Genomic DNA, 20,301 nt, shown 5'->3' with positions numbered 1-20,301 from the left:
GTGTCTTTTTGAGGGTTAAGACTTGGTTTTAGGGTACAGGTTACAATTAGGTAAAGGTTGGGTAAGGGTTAAGGTTAGGCACTTAATTGTGATGGTAAGGGGCTAGGGAAAGCATTATGTCAATGACTGTTGGGGATAGTGAAACAATTGTGTGTGTGTGCATGTGCGCAGGTGGAACAGATTAGTGTTTAGATGTCGGCTGTATGAAGTTCTGAATACTCAGCAGTAGAATGTCCTCAGTTAATAATATAAGTCTGGGTGTGTTACTGTGTGTGTTTGTAAGTTGTGTATTGTCTTCTGTATTCATCTCTCTGTTTAAAATGATTGTACATGTTAAATGGCTCTGCTGGGTGGAAGGAGGATGCAGCTCTTACTTTAATTAAAAAAATATTTGATATATCTGATGATAAAAGTGTTCATCATATATAAATTCTGATATTAAAAGTTTCTTTTTAACAGTAACTTCAATGTTCTCCTGGATCATTGAACCAGTAGTAATACTGTGTATCTCAGAGACCCAATGCATAATTAACCACAATAACTATGTACATTAGCTTTCTGCCTAAAGGCAGAAACATTAATTAAACATGAAACTGGCGATGGGCGCACACACACACACTTTCGCACAGATGGCTTTCTGTAATCTTGTATTGCAAGCCACTTTACCAAAACATGCAGTTTCTCGCGCGTCTTATTGTGTATGATTGTTATGTCTTTAAAGGGCAAGTTATTGCATCTTAACAGGTTTATATGTGGCATCTTTAGATGTTCACCATTCTCTGGACTGGAGGAGGGCCAACCCTGATTTGCATGTAACACAGGAAAATCAAAATCGCAAAGGATTGCAATCAGATTTGTGATCTGGCTAACAAAGACACATATACAGTATGTGGCTTGGTGTAAATGAAAATGTCTAAAATCTGGATTTTATCCAAATACGAGACACGTGAAATGAAGTCGTATTTTGCATGCTGGTTCACTGTCACACTGTCATGGCTTACTGGGACACTTGAATAGAACAGAGCCATCATTATTGTTATTAGATGTCCGAAACTCTGGAACTCTCTGCCCATTGACTTACGTTCCATCACTGACCTGCCTTTGTCCAAAGCCAAACTTAAAACCCACTTATTTAGAATAGCTTTTAACACTTAGTGGCCCTGTGACACTTCTCTTTATCTTAATGTTGTAATGTGCTCTGCTGACCTATTTGTACTTTTATTATTATTTGTTATTATCATTATTATTTTTTATCTTGTTTTTAATGTTGTACAGCACTTTGGTTCAGCTTCAGTTGTTGGAAGGTGCTATAGAAATAAAGTTTGATTGATTGATTGATAGATGTTATGTTTACCTGTGCTTTTCCTATTATGACAAGTCAAAATGTTTGTTGTGAAAAAGGCCTATTAAAGAAACCATGCAAACAATGAAAGGTAAAATAGACAATATAAACGGTTTTAGTAGATTGGTAGGGAATAGATTGTATGTGACTGTAGAATCTTCTCTATAAAGGTATCACAGTGGCAATTATTTTATCTTTTGCTACGATCACAAGGTAAACAGCAGAAATACAGAATTTATGTTACACAGTAATCCAGAGTCAGAGTTGTATCATATTTAGAAAGCTTTGACTTCTTGTGAATGTGATGTCATACAGTAAGAAGAGAAAACAGACATGCAGACAGTTCAAACCGGTCAGACTGGAATGCAGCAGGCCTGGTTTATTTTGGAAGCCATGTGGTGATCCTGTAAGTGCGATGGTTGTAGATGAGCTAATCTGCTCTGGGCCAGAAAATCAGAAAGAGAGTTTCAAAAAGAACATTATTCTGAAGATAAATTTTTAAAATCCATCCAGAGACTGACTGTCTTTAAAGTCATAATCTCTCCCTTTCCTGGTAGGCTTTTAATGTGGAAAAATGGGGGAAGGGTTATGTTTCATTGGCGGTAAGTTAACAGCAATCAAAAAATGGCAAAGTAGAAGTGACTGAAATACTTAATGAATTAAAATGTATGTGAGAGTATTTCTGTTAAAAAGAGGTACTCAGAGCAGGCTTTTATTTGAGGATTTACATTATTAACATATGGAAGCAGTTCTCAACATTCATTACAATATAAATCAGGGTATAAAATAGAAAACATCATGTAGGATGAGGAGGAATTTCTCATCAAAATAATGTTGTCATTTTCTGCCTCTCTCCTCAGGGAGTTTGATCCAGGATATATCGAGGAGTTTGGTACTTCACATCCCTCCCTCCCTGCTCTTCCTCCTCTTTCTTCTCTATCACCACCACCACAACAACAAAAAACACCGTCATCCCACCACAGTAGACCATGTTCAGCAGGAGGAGCCCAACTATGCAACAAGAACAGGTAGGAGAGAGCTGAGACCCTCCATCAATTGACCATTCGCTAAACCCCTCCTTCGAACAGCAGTTGTCCAGTCATTTCTTGCAACTGTAACTAGGCACAGTAGCCCTGTCAATCTTTTGATTTCTCCACATGTTGATTGTTTTTGTTTTAATTTGTTACTTTTTCACCTTTATTACTGAAGCACATATTACCTACTGAAGCACGTATTACCTATGACAAAAAAAAAAAAGGAAGTGCAGGGATTGGATTAAGTGCAGCGGACCTTGAGACAATCACTTTCGACATACAGCCAGAACCAGTAATGATCCTTCCGCAGGTTAACCTACGGAAACCTTGTTATAACTTTTACTTCCTCTAGATAGTCAAGTTTGATCGTCTTCTCGGCACTCTGCCAGGGCCGTGACAGACCATGGCAGGGCCAATCCGAGGACCTCACTAGCCAGCATCTTCTGACCATCCAGCCAGATCAACCGGACCAAACATCACCGCAAGCGGTGTGATCGCCCCAGGAAGAGGGGGAAGAGAGCTGGGATAAGAGCCTAAGGCTATTCTACTGCCCAGCCTACGTCTGGCTATGTCACGGACACGTCAGGCTCCACCTCCTCACAACCACAGTGTACTCCCTCACCAGAATTCTAATCAGACACCTGTTGCCAATCACACACCTGATCCTCATCTGCATCACCTCAGCTCCAGTACAAAAACACCCCACTCACCTCAGTTACTGTCCGGTCTCGTTTCAACACTACAGGACACTACTCTCTGCCCTGCAAGACAACGTTTCGGACTCCAGCTTTGAGAAGTGTGTTTCTCCTCTTCAGAGTTCCTGTCTCCAGCTCCATGTTCTCCTGTCTCCAGTGTGTGTGTTTCCAGCTCCCAATCTCCTACCCCGCTAACCAAAGGACGGTATCAGTAACCATCATCTCCCATGCTACTCACTGCTTGTTTTACCTCGTTTGCAATAAAACCTTCTGTGTCTCCATCTCGGTGTCTCTGGCTATCCTGTCCGTAACAGAAGACCGGACCTACCATAGGACGACAGCATGAGTGCCATGGACCCATTCCAGGAGCTGGTGGACATCCTGCGCCGTGGCCTCATCGCTCCACCATCTCCGGGATGCGCCAGTCCCATGGCCAAACCAACGGCCTTCTCTGGCTCAACGGAGGATTACAACGGCTTCCTACTGCAGTGTTCGCTGGTCCTGGAGATGCAGCCTTCCCTTTATCCGACTGAACGATCATTATTTCCCAGCTCCAGGGGCGAGCGCTACAGTGGGCCGAATCCATCTGGGCCAAGAGGCCAGCGGGGGATACATCCGCCGGCGAACGCCTCTATCATCTGAAGCCGACTACGCCTTGGAGTTTAGAACCCTCACCGCTACTAGCGGGTGGAATGAACAGTCCCTCATTACCACCTTTCGTCAGGGATTGGATCCCAGGGTAAGGCTGCATCTCACCAAATACTAAGACACCATCGGCCTCGAGAGGTTTATCCAGCTAGCCATTCGAGTAGCCACCCGTATGCAGGCGTGTTTGACCGAACACCAGGACCAGCAGTCTTCCATTCCATCGTTCCGCCAGCCAGAGCCCATGCAGCTAGAAACCAGCAGGTTGACTCCAGCTGAGCGGCAGAGACGGCTGACCCGGGGTTTGTGCTTGTACTATGGAACTGCAGGTCACAGCATCACATCTTGTCCAGTGAGACCTCTCCGACCCCTGGTGAGTGCCATCATTCCTTCCATCAAGAATTTGAAACCACTAGCTACCGAGATAACTTTGATTACCCACGACCCAGTACAAGCCCTCATTGACTCCGGGTCAGCTGGCAACTTCATCTCCAGCGCCCTCTGCCGCCAGCTCCACCACAAGATCATACCCACGTCCTCAATCTACCAGATCCACACTGTCAACCGCTAGAAGACCCATCCAACTGGCGCCCCGTATCCAAAGGGCCACATGCCAGGTCCACCACCCCACAGCGTACTCCCTCACCATCCGAGTAGGGGTGCTGCATGAGGAACAACATCTGTTGGTTCTGGAGGGCTCGACTGCAGAGATAATCTTAGGGCGCCCCTGGCTCGAACAACATAACCCCATTATTTCCTGGACCACCAGTGAGGTGTTGCAGTGGGGTCGTTCCTGTTAACCAGACTGTTTCCCTCGCCTGCCTTCACCATCTCATCCTCGCCCAAAGAAACTCCCTGTCTTCACCACCTCCATCGAGAGCCTGTGAGAGAAACAGTCTGTGGATATTCCACCCTGCTATGCCTCCTACCGAGATGTGCCTGCCCTAAGAGAGCTGCCAGATTGACTCCGCACCGGCCATGGGACTGCGGCATCGATCTCATACCGGGTGAACCAGTGCCCCGTGGGAAAATCTACCCTCTATCAATTCCTGAACAAAAAGCCATGGAGGAGTACATAGAGGAGGCCTTGGCTCAAGGATACATCCGATCCTCCACCTCTCCGGCAGCATCCAGTTTCTTCTTTGTGGCCAAAAAGGACGTGGACTCAATCACATCACGGTCAAATTCCATTATCCGCTTCCCCTCGTCCCTGCAGCGTTGGAACAGCTTCGCGGTGCCACTGTCTACACCAAGCTGGACCTCTGTAGTGCGTACAACCTCATCCTGATACGTGAGGGGGACGAGTGGAAAACTTGTGAACTACTTGCCATCAAGCTGGCCCTGGTGGAGTGGAGGCATTGGTTGGAGCGTGCCAAACATCCCTTCACGGTACTATCAGATCACAAAAACTTAGAGTACCTTCGAAATGCCAAACATCTAAACCACATCTTCTGGTATTATGGTATCCCCGAGGACATCGTATCCGACAGAGGACCCCAGTTCATCTCACGGGTATGGAAGGCATTTTTCTCGCTCCTAGGTGTGACCGTCAGTCTCTCTTCCGGTTATCACCCACAAACAAATGGGCAGACAGAAAGGAAAATCCAGGAAATCGGGCGCTTCCTACGTACCTTCTGCCATGGCCACCAGGATTCTTGGAACCAGTTCCTGGGTTGGGCCAAGTACGCACAGAACTCCCTACGCCAACCTACCACTGGACTCACTCCCTTCCAGTGTGTGCTCGGCTACCAACCCCCTCTCTTCCCGTGGTCGGGAGTGCCCTCAGAGGATCCCGCGGTCGACTACTGGTTCCAAGAGGGTCTGGGATACAGCTCACCACCAACTGCAAAGAGCGCTCTGCAGGCGCAGGCTGACAGCCGACCTGAGACGATCTACTGCTCCAGAATACCAACCCGGTCAAAAGGTCTGGCTGTCCACCCGAGATATCAGAATGCGCCTGCCCTGCAGAAAGCTCAGTCCCAGATTCATTGGCCCCTTCACCATCCTCAAGCAGATCAACCCGGTCACGTACAAACTCCAATTACCTTCACAATACAAAATTCATCCCACGTTTCATGTATCCCTTCTGAAACCTCACCACCCTTCTGTTCATGTCTCCACAGAGCCTGGCGTAGCTACAGAGCCCCCCCTACCTCTGATCCTGGAGGATGGAGCAGCCTACCAGGGGAACGAGATCTTGGACTCCCGGCGCCGTGGTGGCATACTGGAGTACCTGGTGGACTGGGAGGGGTACGGTCCTGAGGAAAGATTATGGGTCCCCAGACACGACATCCTCAATCCCTCTCTGCTAGACGCCTTCCACTCAACCCATCCAAACTGGCCTGCCCCCCGTGGAAGAGGACGGCCACCACGACGTCGGGGTCCTCGGCCCTCAGGTGCGGGCTGTGGGGGGGGGGTACTGTCGCGGACATGCCAGGCTCCACCACCTCACAACCACAGCGTACTCCCTCACCAGAATTCTAATCAGACACCTGTTGCCAATCACATACCTGATCCTCATCTGCATCTCAGTCACTGTCCGGTCTCGTTTCAACACTACAGGACACTACTCTCTGCCCTGCAAGACAACGTTTCGGACTCCAGCTTTAAGAAGTGTGTTTCTCCTCTCATGAGTTGCTATCTCTAGCTCCATGTTCTCCTGTGTCCAGTGTGTGTGTTTCTAGCTCCTGATCTCCTACCCCGCTAACCAAAGGACGGTATCAGTAACCATCATCTCCCATGCTACTCACTGCTTGTTTTACCTCGTTTGCAATAAAACCTTCTGTGTCTCCATCTCGGTGTCTCCGGCTATTCTGTCCGTAATAGGCTAATGTCGCCAGGAAAATAAAATGGATGAAATAAGACTCAGGCTAACTCAGCAATGGTTACCATACTATACTTATCAACTGATAAATCCACTTTGTACATTACACTTTTAGCTTTATAATTTATATCCACTTAATTTGACTTAGCTGTATTATAGTGTATTATATTATGATTTGCACATCTCTTATTTCTTACTAGAAATAATTGTCTCGTTAGGGATTTATTTTATTATTATTTCTATTCTATTAGTACTTCTATTCCTGTGTGCATTAACATGATAGTGAGCAGCTGTAATGAAAGAGTTTCCTCTCGGGGATCAATGAAGTATTTCTGATTCTGAGTATTTCTGCCAACTTACTCCCAGCCAATTAAAAGAGTAAACCATAAAAAACAGTTAAAGTGTGGACAGATGAAACTACAGTAACTCTACAGGACAGTTTTGAGTACACAGACTGGCACATGTTCAGAAAGGAGAACCACATCAACCTTCAGGAATAAACATCAACAGTTCGGTCAGGTGACAAGGAAGCATTTAACATATCACTGTCACAGGAGATTGTTCCCACCTGCTTCAAGACAGCCACTGTACCAAAAAGGTCTGCAGTGTCTAGTCTAAATGACACTCACCTCCATTCTTATGAAGTGCTATGAAAAACTGGTTCTCCAGCACATCAAAAACAACATCCCAGCTAGCCTGGACCATCACCAGTTTGCATACAGAACCAACTGATCCACAGACGATACCATCTCCACTGCCCTCCACTTAGTCCTCAAGTTGAAAATAGCAACACCTATATCAGAATGCTGTTTGTTGATTTCAGCACAGCATTCAACACAATCTCCCCCATGAAACTGATTGGCAAACTTAGAACTATGGGCTTGAGTATTACACTCAACAACTGGATATTGGACTTCCTCGCAAACAGACCCCAGACATTCGGCATTGGCAGTCACACCTCCTCCACTCCAGTGCTCAACGCCAGAGCCCCCCAGGGCTGTATGATCAGTCCCCTCCTGTTCACACTTTACATTCATGACTGCAATCCCAGACATGGAGAGAACTCTGTCGTGAAGTTTGCAGACAACACTACTGTTGGGATTTACAATGGTTAAAGGGGTACCAAATTGTGTAGGTACAATCAATTAAATTTTGTTACCAAAATGATCAAAGATAATCAAAAATAATAACTTTAACTAATAAAGTCCTCGGGGCACCACCCTTTAAAGAAGGGAAAAGGATAGCTTATTAATTGATTCATTCTCATAAAATACACCAAACTATCAATTTGGAACTCTGATTAATAATTAAATTAATAACTACAACAAAAATTACCATTATAAGGCTAGTTGGTTGAAGGATATGGAGTTCAACATAGAAGAGGTTGGCAAATTATTCACTCTTGTGCAACATTAAAACAATTATACAAGTATTTATTAAAAGATAAACAAAGCAAAAACACACAATATGAAGTCTAACTCTAAATGTACTAAACTACAGAACAAAGTGTGTGTGTGTGTGTGTGTGTGTGTGTGTGTGTGTGTGTGTGTGTGTGTGTGTGATCCAAAACAGCTGCTTGGATCCAAAATGGTAAACAAAAGAAATCTAATTCAAAGTGGTGGCTGAGCCATGTTTGATAAAAAAGTGTTGCTATGTTAAAAGTCAAATTGGAGTGTATGTGTGTGATCAGGGTAGGATAATAGTGCCCAGTTAAAAGAGAGTTAGTTAGTAAGCAAATACTCGTAACATTAACTAATATCAACTTAGCAGGGAAGCACATCGCAACAATAAAACTCAATGAATCAAATCAATACATATACAGTCCTGTGCTTAGCCAAGTACACTGTTAAGATATGTGAAGCTATGTAATGCCCAGTTACCTTACCAGTCCGTGGAGGGAAAGAAGGTTGCTTTGAAGTAGGCCTATTCCTTGTTAGCCAGCGGCCCATCTGTTGTAGACGGGCCAAGCTGGAAAGAATTGTGGTTCGGGAAAGTCCTGCTGTGCAGTATTCTGATTGAGCAGATCAGAGCTCGGTGCTAACTTCCTTAGTTGCTTGTTAAAATTAGCTGGCAGACTTTGTGTAGTAGCCGTTCACGCTAAAAAACTCATTGCAGGGATCTAAGGCAGGCTTTCACAGTGCTGTTTTAGATCAGAGAGAGAGTTCAGTTCTGCTGTGTGTTTCCTCCAAGCAGGACACGCTGGAGGACGGCTATTGCTGTCCAGCTGCAGTGAGCTTTCTTACTTTTGTTTAGTGGTGAGCTAACCAGAAATCTTAAGACAAAGGCAGGCGCTTGTGTTGCGGCCTAATTCTTTATGCTTTCGTTGGTGGATCTGCACCGAGCAGACCACGCCAAGGTTCAGCGACCCATCAGGTCCGGGCATAAGAGCGAGGGAAAAAAGAGAACAATGGCCGCTGACCCTTTTATTGACCTGGTGACATCACAGGTCAGACTGACCAATGGTAGCTGGAAGCTGGGTTCATGGCGAGAGTTTGCACCTACAGTATGTGTGAAGTCTGGAGGATTGTGGGAAACTGAGTTCTATGGTTTTCCTTTGTTTACACAATAAAAGAGCATGTGGTCTCATAATAACAAGTTCAGTTCAAGTCCCACAAATGAACAAATTAATCTAAGGAGTGCCAGTGGTCCCAAGACTACCATCATCAGCCGGATTACAAACAACAATAAGAATTCATATCAGGAGGAAATCAACAATCTTGCAGAGTGGTGCAAGAGAAAAACCTACTGCTCAACAACTACGACTACTACTACACACACTCCTGTTTACATCAGTGGAGGTAGTTAACAGTTTTAGGTTCCTGGGAATCAGCATCACAGAGAACCTATCATGGACATCACACACCTCCACGCTGGTAAAGAAAGATCAGAAACAACTGTATTTCTTAAGGAAACTTAAGAAGGCAAAATTCCTGTGCCGAGTTTTTGTTAATTTTTACTGAGGAGCAGTTGAACTAATCATTCACACACAGTCCTACACCGAAGGTACAGCCTTCGGGAGCAATTTGGGGTTCAGTGTCTTGTGGGAAGCCGGGATCAAACCACCAACCTTCCAATTGGTGGACGACCCACTCTACCACTAAGCCACAGCCGCCCACACATTTGCCCTCTTTGGCGGAGCTGCCACCTGGAGGAAAAAAACTGTTTTATTTATGCTGTTGTGGCTGCATAAATATGAGTAGCCCATAATTGCTAAAGTTAGACTAAATTAAATCGCCATATGATCCAAACTTCAATTCAATTTTATTTATATAGTGCCAATTCATAACATAAGTTATCTCATTGCACTTTTCCTATAGAGCAGGTCTATATTAATAATAATATAATTATAATATAGCAATATTATTTGCAGAGACCCAACAAATCCCACCATGAGCAAGCATTTGGCGACAGTGGCAAGAAAAAACTTTTAACAGGCAGAAACCTTGGACAGAACCAGACTCAATGGTGGGTGGCCATCCGCCGCTGCCGTGTTAGGTTTTGAGACGTTTATTACTTTTTGATAGGCATGCCTCCTCTGCCTTGTTGCCATGAGTCTTGAAATTGTGGTAAAGATTAACGAATGGTATAACTAAACGGATGCCCTGTGAATAAAAATCTCCACATAAGCTTCCAAACAATGCGCAAAAATGAATATTTCAATCAACAATAAATACACAGTATATTATATCTGTGTGACATTCTTTATTCTAGTACATATTTTTAAATACAAAACTAGATATAGCTTTCTCTAGTCTAATTCCTGGGCTTCACCAGGAAGCACTGAGTCAAGTCACTGTCAGCATCACTTCCGTGAAAATTCAACTGGCTACAATAAGGTGTAGGAATTGAAATGATTAGAATTGTTGAACCAGCAAAGTATATATAGGGTACTTGATATTTTAAATAGTAGTTTTACCATGCCCAAGCAATTTTGAATAGAAAATGCTGTGGACAATGGTTTTCTTAATTCTGATTCTAATAATTCAATTTAAGATGAGACACAACCACAAGGCTCCAGACCAGAGAGTGAAGTAGAGCGTGCTGAGCATCAGGAGACACATCAGACAGGTACATATGAAGGTAGTAAGGGCTGTGTGTGAGAGAGTTACTATAAAGGGCCATTCCAGTAAGAGTGGGACAATGGTATTCTTTACAATTCTAAATTGTGTATATGTCTATAAAGTGTCTTTGTGACAAATGCTTTGTTAAAGCCCTATAGAAATGGAATTGGATTGAAAAGAATGATAGCATTTTGCCTGGCACTGTCTTGACTATTGTCTCTGGAAAATTCATAGAAATGTTTATTATGTAAATCCAGGCATTCTGTGATATTCATTCAAGGAGATATGAGTACAATCAAAACTTGATTTTGGATGAAGTATATTACATTTCCAATGGTTCGAATTTGCAAAATCTACTTTAAATCTTTACTTCACACGATGTACACAATATCAACTCATAATCATCTGAGTCTAAAGAGTTTGTTTCAAGTTTGAATATTGTGGTTTTCATTTTTTGGTTTCAAAAACGTTTCCTCAAAGTTTGAATGCTTTATACATACATAACTTGTCGTTTGTTTATGTTGCTGTCATAAACAAGTACTTAAATGAAGGGCCATTGTGCCATGTTGAAACGGTGTGATCACCATACAGGTTACATGTCTTTTACAATCAAATTGATAGATGGCAGTGTGAAGCTTAAAACAAGCAGGTTAGAGCAACAGCCCCTCAAAAGGTCTGTGCACGTCCCTGATCAGTGATATCGGAGAAGGTGAGGTGCCTGCGCAGAGCCTAAAGGATTCTAAAAGACAAAAGGTGTCATTTCAGCAATCAAAATCGACGGTCGCTGGTTAGAAATGAGAAGCTGCTTACCTCTGTCTGAAATCAAGGACCTGTTGTTTTGAAAATGACTAAGAATTTTGAGTAGTTAATCTGCTACTGTTATCATTTTAAACTTCACGTGTGACATGCGACAATGAAAAGCTTGACAGGTGTAGCAACAGTAACTAAGGAGCGCGGGGTTTGGAAATATTCAGTTAGCTGTTTTACACTGAATCAGTCGATATGTCAGTGACCACAGGTGGATTGTGCCATCAGCTATACTGACACACTAAATAAGATATCATGAGTCTTGAACTCATCTGAAGGCAGGTTGGATGCTGCCCATCTTTGATGAACTTGTGTTTCTATAAGAGATGGGAATTTCATGCATTTACTGACGTTTCAGTGACAATTATGAACATTTAAAAATAGAATGACGTAAAGAGAGAAGGAGGTACAGTGCACACGAAAGGGTGAGCATGTGAGAGACTGGTTCAGACCAAAGAAAACTCCTCAGAGTTGTTGTTGCCGCCATAGTGTCACCTGACTAGGAGTTCCTTCCCTTGTCGACAAATTCTCTTTATTTTTCTAACTGTGTTAGACGATCAGATGCGGGTTAAAACAGGAAGTGTTGTCAAATCAGTGACAGACTTACTGCTGTCAGCTGAGGAGGTTATCACCCCTGGTGTTAGGATGTCCTGCCTGTGCTTCCTTTGTGTGTGTGTGCATGTGTGTGTTATGGTTTTATTAGAAGATTTATTAGTGTCCTGTTGTGTGTTTGTGACTCAGGGTTCTGACTCAGATTAACAGGAAAACAAACCATGTAAACATAATCTGCTCAGATTGCTATGGTAACCATCTCACAATGTTTCCTGTGTCGTCATCAGCTGCATCACCACAGCTCAGTACAGCTGTTTGTTAGACTACGTGGTCGTTAAAATTAGGTGTCATTATTAGACTCAACTATGTGAAAGATAAAATTATTATGATGGCTGTTGTACATCTGAAATCCACATCTTTTATGAAAGATTTTTATTTCCACTTTCCATCTTTGTGCAGCTGACACTTATCATAACGCCACATCTTAAAAGTTTACATGTTGTGCACATCATTTGTACACATTTTTTTGAAAATTCAGCCTGACCTATTTAGTATATTTGAAAACTTTGGGAACTATGTGGCTTTGAACAAAAATTGGTCAAAACAACGATTTAACTAAATAAAAGTGAAATGAAGAGATTAAAGCCATTTTATTTGAATGAGTTATTATGATAATGACCAATATTATCATTCATTTGGAGTTGTGTTTGTGTCCACATGATGAATGTAAGTCCAATATTCAGTCTCTACCAACTCCTGAGGAAGAATTCTGGCTCTTTAGCTGCTAAATGCTCCACTATGTTCACCAGCTAGTCGCTAACTGTGTCTGTCTGCTGTTTGGTTCTGACCAGGTAGTGTACAGTAGGTTTATCAGAGCTTTTTTGCTGAAAATAGCTGCCTGCTGCAGCCGAAAACGAGGTTGATGAAAGTTGTGAGAGTGAACCAAAACAGCAAAGTTGCAGGCCGTAAAACCAAATAATGAGCCAACATGCTCAAACACTGTAGAGTTGAGTGGAACTGCAGAGTTGTGTGATAATTCTCTGTAGGCTTGTCACTACAAGCATCCTCTTTCACATATACATAGTAATTTGATCTATTGTTAATATAAGAATTTTGATTATAGCAGCTTTTGCTAAAAAGAACCAAAAGGTTGATCATGCTTTAGTTTCCACAAGCGAATATTGTAAGAAAAATAAATTAAATAAGTTGTCAGTGAACAGCTTGCAGATACATGCATTCTGAACATTTTCTCATCATGTTGGTTAAAAAAAACTTAATCCCACCAGCATCTCTCTCAACCCAACACGGCAGTGGCGGATGACTGCCCACCTTTGAGATTGTTTCTGCCTCTTAAAGGAAGTTTTTCCTTGCCACTGTCGCCAAGTGCTTGCTCTTGGTGGGATTTGTTGGGTCTCTGTAAATAATATTATAAAGAGTACGGTCTAGACCTGCTCTATAGGAAAAGTGCAATGAGATAACTTATGTTGTGAATTGGCGCTATATAAATAAAATTGAACGGAATTATGTCTCCTACAAAATGTATTCATTTGCAATTAATGCAAATTGGTTGTATATGAACAGGGCGATTTTTAGGACTAAGCAAACTAGGTGGTCGCTAAGGGCACCTCCAGCTGGAGGAGCGCCAAAGACTGTCACACTGATGTCCAGTTCATGCATTTCATTAAACCCATTGCTCATACTGCTCTAATCTTATGATGCTGAGAGGAGTCTTTATGGGGACACTCTATTGGGGCACAGGCTGTCATATCATTAATTAAAACTGCTGGCGGCTTATTTTGTGATTTTGTGGCTGTGCAAGAATCATATACAGTGCTGCTAGAAAGTTTGTGAACCCTTTAGAATTTTCTGTATTTCTGCATAAATGAGATCTCAAATATGATCAGATCTTCATTTAAGTCATAAAAATACATAGAGGTTCAACTTAAACAAATAACACAAAAACATTATACTTTTTTATTTTTACTTTTTACTATTTTATTTTTTATTGAGCAAAATTATCCAACATGAATTATCTTTGTTGGAAAACGAATGTGAACCTTTGCTTTCAGTACCTGGTGTGACCCCCTGGAGCAGCAATAACTTCAACCAAACATTTTCTGTAACTGTTGATCAGTCCCACACATCGGCTTGGAGGAATTTTGGCCCATTCCTCCTTACAAAACTGCATAAACTCAGTGATGTTGGTGGACTTCCTTGCATGAACTGTTCTCTTCAGGTCTTTCCACAACATTTCTACTGGATTACGGTCTGGAATTTGACTCGGCCATTCCAAAACATCATACATTTTTTCTGTTTTAACCATTCTTTGGTAGACTGACTGTGTGTTTAGGGTCATCGTCTTGCTGCATTACCCACCTTTTGTTGAGCTTCAGTTTACGAACGGATACCCTGACATTGTCATGTAGAATTTGCTGGTACAATATACAGCCAGAATTCATAGTTCCGTAACTGATTGCAAGCTGCCCCCAAACCATGATACTGCCCCCACCATGCTTCACAGTTGGGATGAGGTTCTTATGCTGGAATGCCATGTTTGGTTTTCGTCAAACACAGCACTTCTCATTTAAACCAAAAAGTTCTATTTTGGACTAATCTGTCCACACAACATTCTTCCAATAGCCTTCTGGTTCATCCACGTGGCCTTTAGCAAACTTTAGACTGGCAGCAATGTTCTTCTTGTAGAGTAGTGGCTTTCTCCTTGGTATCCTGCCATACACACCATTCTTGTCCAGTCCTGATGGTGGACTCATGAACACTGACATTAGCCAATGCAATAGAGGCCTGTAGATCCTGTAGATGTTATCCTGGGGTTGTTTGTTGGACAACCCCTCCTGGGGAGAGTAACAATGGTGTTGAATTTCCTCCATTTGTACACTATCTGCCTGATGGTGGACAGTGGATGGTGGTAAAGACCAAATGCTTTAGAAATTGTTTTGTAACCTTTTCCAGCCTGGTGACCATCAACAACGTTTTGTCTGAGCTCCACAGAACTCTCCACAGGTTTGTGGAAGTCGGCACACTTCCACAAACCTGTGTGGTGAAGACCAGACTTTGATAGTAAAGACCCAGGTTTATATCTTTTACATAGGGCAGGAACCACTAAACTCATATCTGATTACCCCACTGATTGAAACACCTGACTCCAATTACCCCTTTAAATGAACTGATAATCCTGGAGGTTCACATATTTTTCCAACAAAGACATTTAATGTTGGATAATTTTGCAAAATAAATAAATTAATAAGTATATTTTTGGGGGTTAATTTTTTAACTGGGACCTCTATCTCTCTACAAATATTTTAAAATAGAATAGAATTAAAAGTAAATATAAAAAGAATAAATACTGTTACTTTATACATATATTATACAGGATATTGGTATTGTAATGTGCAAAATCAGCATAACACAATGTTCATGTCATTTATTTATGGTGGAGTGCAGAGGATGAGGTGGAGTCTCACAGGAAAGAAGTTGCTCGGTAGTTTGGAAACATGCAAACATTATCTTGAATATGATCAAAACTGGGAGATTCATAACAGGGACACTAGTGTGCATGTAAACATACTCAATGACAGATATGTCTTGTTCAGTGATGTTGATAGATTTTCAATGTAGTGAGTCCCTGGGACCCACAGGTGGTCATCTGAGTGGATCTCAGGAATATTGAGTGGGTCCCAAATAAAATTAGTTTTTTGACAAATTATAGTGTTAAATTTGTCTTTAGGGATGGGTATCATTAGGATTTTATCGATACTACTACTCTTATCTTTTATTGGTTCTTTTCCATTACTAAATAATTGCTTTAAAAAAAATCTTTAAAAAATAATAAATTCAGAAAAGGATTAGAATTTAATATTTTAAATATAGCTAAATGTTGTTTCTAGAGTAGCAACAGTAAAATCACCTTATAAACTCAATAATATTTCACTGAAAACAAATCCAAAATGTCAGTAAAATAAATAATAATCCTGACATCAAAATACTGAGTGAAGTTTAGAGAGAATGAAGAACACAGACATCAGTCAGTATCAGTGTCCTCTGTCCTCGTCCCTCTGCTGCTGATGTGATTCATTGCCTGCCTGCAGGTAAGTTACCGCTGGTAGAGGGAGGAGGGGCTAGCCAGCAGTAAGTTTACAAGAATGTGCCAAATTTTAAGATACGTGACAAACTAAGCTAAACAGTTAGACTACACACAGACAGCTTTAATTTTAGCTTCTAACAATTTGCTATTAGCCAAGTTAGCTTGCTGTGCTAATGTAAACATAGCACTGGTGGATCAGACTGCAGACAGAGCAGATTAAATTAAAATAACGCTTTCTACCTGTTACCATGTTTATGCTTGTTGAACAGGTGTATTGATAGTTGATAATGAAGTATTGGCTTTTTACTCACAAAGGTTTTATTGTACTTACTTACAGTAACGAGCGTAGTTGTCGTCAACTCGAGTAATCTCACCCGCCTCTCTGCTGTTCTGACTGCGCTCTGTGCCTTGTGTGTGCTTGTATGCGTGTGTGTGCTCAGCCCTGACACAGAGAGTAGATGAGAGTTTCTTTAGTTTATTTATCTGATTTCAACATGCATTTGTTATTCACAATGTAGCATTGTCAGGGAAAAAATAGGGTGTGTCCCCCTGGATGCATCAATACTGAGTTTACTGCGTCCTTTTGGACTTTAATGTGTCAGAAATGCAGGACGCGTAGCTAGCAACATCACTGCTTGTTGATGACATGACACAGACCAGAAGTTGAGTAAAGCTGAATAGAATTAAATAAACTAAAATATCATTAAATTATTTTGCTATGAAAAGATCAGTCCCCCGGGGGCAGCAGTGGATGTCTGCCCTAGGGCACCAAAATGGTCAGAAATGGAACCATAAATAAATGTAATTTTTAGCGGGGCTGGGTTGACAATTTCTGTATTTTGCATTCTGTGATTTCAGTCTGCATTCTTTCTCTCGCTCTCTCTGCCTCTCTCTCTCACACACACACACACACACACACACACACAGTGTTGTGTGTATAAACTCAGTCCGTACAGACAAACAGTCTATAAATACTGACAATCTGCTACAGACAGTTTCATCCTAATATGGAGGTCAGGCCCTGGAATTACTCTGTGTGTTTGCGCGTGTGTATGCATGTAATGAACATCACCGCCTCATGGGGATGCTAGTGTGACTACAGACATTTACCCTTGCTGATTTTTCTTGTGTCCTGTTGCCCATCCCCTTAATCATAAAGTCTATTAGAATCAAAGTTGAAGCCTGTATGTAAAGAGTTGGGTTCTCTACTTATAATAGTCAGTCCTTGAAACACTTTGAAACTGTGGGGTTGGAAAACGACGTTCTTGGTTCATGGAAAGCTCACAGCTCTTTTTCTTTTTGGAGGGGTGACTGAGCAGTTACATAGAATCTCCTGCAGGTTTAAAGTTAGTTTTCAGCTAAGTGACTTGCCAAAGTGCCTATGAGCAGCAACATATTTGCAGGTGACTGATAAAATGTACTCTTATTCATAGAGTCAGATACATGACGCTATATTCCTGCAATCCCATGTGCTCTGGGTGGTTATCAGATACCACTGAGGAGGAGGTGTATGTGTGTGTGTGGGGGGGGGCAAAGCTTGTCTCTTATTGGTCCAAAAACAGGAAGTGGGCCATCAGAGCCCCATGAGGCTGGGTGTTAGTCTGGAGAGGACAGACTGATTTATAAACAGTCTCTTTCTCTGACTCCTCTCTCTTATCCCTTTCCTCTCTTCTCCTCCTTTCCTTTCCTACCTTGCTCCTCTCCTTCCTCCTCTCCTCACTGTTGCATCTCCTTGCCTCTCCTACTTTCCTCTTTCTTTCCCTTCTATTCCTTTCCTCTGCTCCTCTTTCCTCCTCAGATGTTTCTTTAGTTGAATCACCAGATTTTTCTAAAACATCATCACGTAATTACACAAAACACACATACACAAGCGCAATACAAACAAACTCCCTTACACACACACACTCACAGTTTAAAGACAAACAGTGCAGTCTAGTGTTAGTCCCTGTATTAAATTTTTTTTACAATTGCTAACTCACATGTCTCTATACCAAGTTCTCTTTTTCAAAACTCTTCACACAGCTCTCTTTACCGACATGCAGCTCAGCACAACAGTTAATCTCACATTCAAAATGCAACCAAACCACTTCAGACACATCTCAGAATCAACTCTTGTACCCGAACACTGACATTTGTCTGCCAACAGTAACACTTTATGACTCATTATATAATGACCATAAAAATCACAACCATTGTCTTTGTAAAAGTATCTTTTACTTATCTATTTATTTATGTATGGATTTATTTAGCATAAACCAAGATTTCATTACTACAAAAATGAGGTCACTTCTATGAGGCGACTGTGGTTTAGTGTTAGAGCGGGTCATCCACCAATCGGCAGGTCGGTGGTTTGATCCCAGCTTCCACCGGCCCGCATGTCGAAGTGTCATTGGGCAAGACACTGAGCCCCCAAATGGCATCACATTCACACCAAGTGAAGTGCTTTGAGTGGTCAGAAGACTAGAAAGGCGCTTTACAAGTACAGTCCCTTTACTTCAGTAGAGAGCAAATGCTAGTGATGTGTTGGTTGCCGATAGAAAGGCGCTATATAAGTACAGTCCATTTACCATCTTTATTGCATAGACTGCTACTGTGGAAAATATTCTACTGCTGATACACTGAGCAATTAAGTTTAGCAATGAATTAATATGTTGAAGGCATCTGCCAGCCTGTGCTACTCCTGCATTTCTGTGATTGATGTATCCATTGTGTAGAGGGCACTCTAACCCTCCCAACCAGGGAAGTTGCCAGTTACCAATGCGCATGGATGCACACTATGGCAAGATGGTGTCCCCCTCTTTATAATCTTAGTACATGAAAGAGTACACTTTGACTGCATGTAGTGTGTTTTCTGATTAAAATCACACAATGTTATAATGAAACAGCTATTTTATGAAGTATCTACAGCTAAAAGAAATCAAATTAGAATTAATGTGCATAGGATATCATCTGCTGTGGGGAAAGGAAATAATGGTGTCAAAAGAAGACAGGTTAAGCATAGAAGAGGTGGGCCTTTTTTAAGGCCCACGAAAGGTGGAGCACAGGGATAATAAGGAGGGTGGACATTGGAGCCTGTTCCGTTGCTCCAACTCGAGACTCAGCTCGGTTTAGAATTGGAATTCAATGTATTTATATAGAATTGAGATTAAGGTGGAAGGAAAAGTCACACCATCCTGGGATGGGCTGTAAACCACTCTGACTGGAAGAGAATGGTGAAACTCCACATTGTCCCATACAATTACAAAATGTTCTGGATTCTGCCTCACATGCCCCCTTCCCTCACCTGGCACAAGTCTTCCACCGAGGTCATCAAGGAATGAAAATTTAAGAGAAAACAGTTTGTGAAATTTGAAAGACGTGGCCATTGGATGCATTTTGTGTCAAACCAATGAAAAGTGATCCACAGTTCAGTCTACATTGACTTCTGCTGTTTTTAAGACGTGAACTTGAATAGAGTAATGAGAGTTGGCAATTATATAAAAAAAAACTGGTCAGTTTAGCCCACAGTTAAGTTATCGTAGAAAAGGTTTCAGTCGTAGTCATCTGGACACTGTTTTCAGAATCAAGACGTTTCGGCTCCCATCCGGAAGTCATTCTCAATTGTCATCAGTTAAGCCCACCCCTGAACTCTTCTGGCAGGCTTCTTTTATAGCTGGCTTGGCATAACGATTGGCCAGCTTCAGAATCGGTTGTCCAATAAGCAGCAATGCTGAATGGCACAGATGCAAGCCAATCACCTCGTTAGCACCTGGAGAGGACACAGAAGAAAACACAGGGGAGGGGAGGGAGAGCCAAAGCAGGGAAGAAAACAAACAAAGTCTGCTTGGCAACATAACAATGGGGTTCAAGAGGTCCTTGAAGAGGTTCCAAGGATCTGTAGTTATCATTACACAGAAAAACATGGTTGAGCATTCCTATAGAAGCCCAGTATTCAATGATGTTGTGACCTATCACTAGGCCCTGCAGTGGGTATCAGGCTGTGCCATCATAAATCTACTGGGCCCCATGACAGGCGACTTCATTCTCCAGCTCTGACCTAACGTACCATTAAGCTGTCATGGTTTTGGGTTTGTGTTCTGTTATTATTTCCATTAGTCATACCAATAGCCACTAATTAGCAACCCCTCTGGTATGAGAACCTTTTCCTGAATTATGTCCCTTGACCTGTCTAACCAAATAAATGAACATGGTATCAAAATTAATTTGTGTGAGTGTAAGAGTACAGGCAAGTCTACCGGG

General features: G+C 42.1%; 1 protein-coding gene across 6 annotated transcripts in view; it reads left to right on the top strand.

Moving 5' to 3' along the window:
• The window catches only part of shroom3 (shroom family member 3), a 115,271-nt gene that overhangs the window by 44,211 nt on the left and 50,759 nt on the right, over positions 1-20,301 (top strand). For all 6 annotated transcript variants that reach the window (XM_044173329.1, XM_044173327.1, XM_044173326.1 and 3 more), the window contains one exon: positions 2,203-2,370. In XM_044173329.1, coding sequence (XP_044029264.1) covers positions 2,203-2,370 — 168 coding nt within the window. The remainder of the gene's footprint in view (positions 1-2,202; positions 2,371-20,301) is intronic.

This window comes from Siniperca chuatsi, linkage group LG18, assembly GCF_020085105.1.
Source record: "Siniperca chuatsi isolate FFG_IHB_CAS linkage group LG18, ASM2008510v1, whole genome shotgun sequence".
Taxonomy (NCBI): Eukaryota; Metazoa; Chordata; class Actinopteri; order Centrarchiformes; family Sinipercidae; genus Siniperca; species Siniperca chuatsi.
The sequence above is the reverse complement of the archived record's forward strand: the minus strand, read 5'-3'. Positions and strand labels throughout refer to the sequence as shown.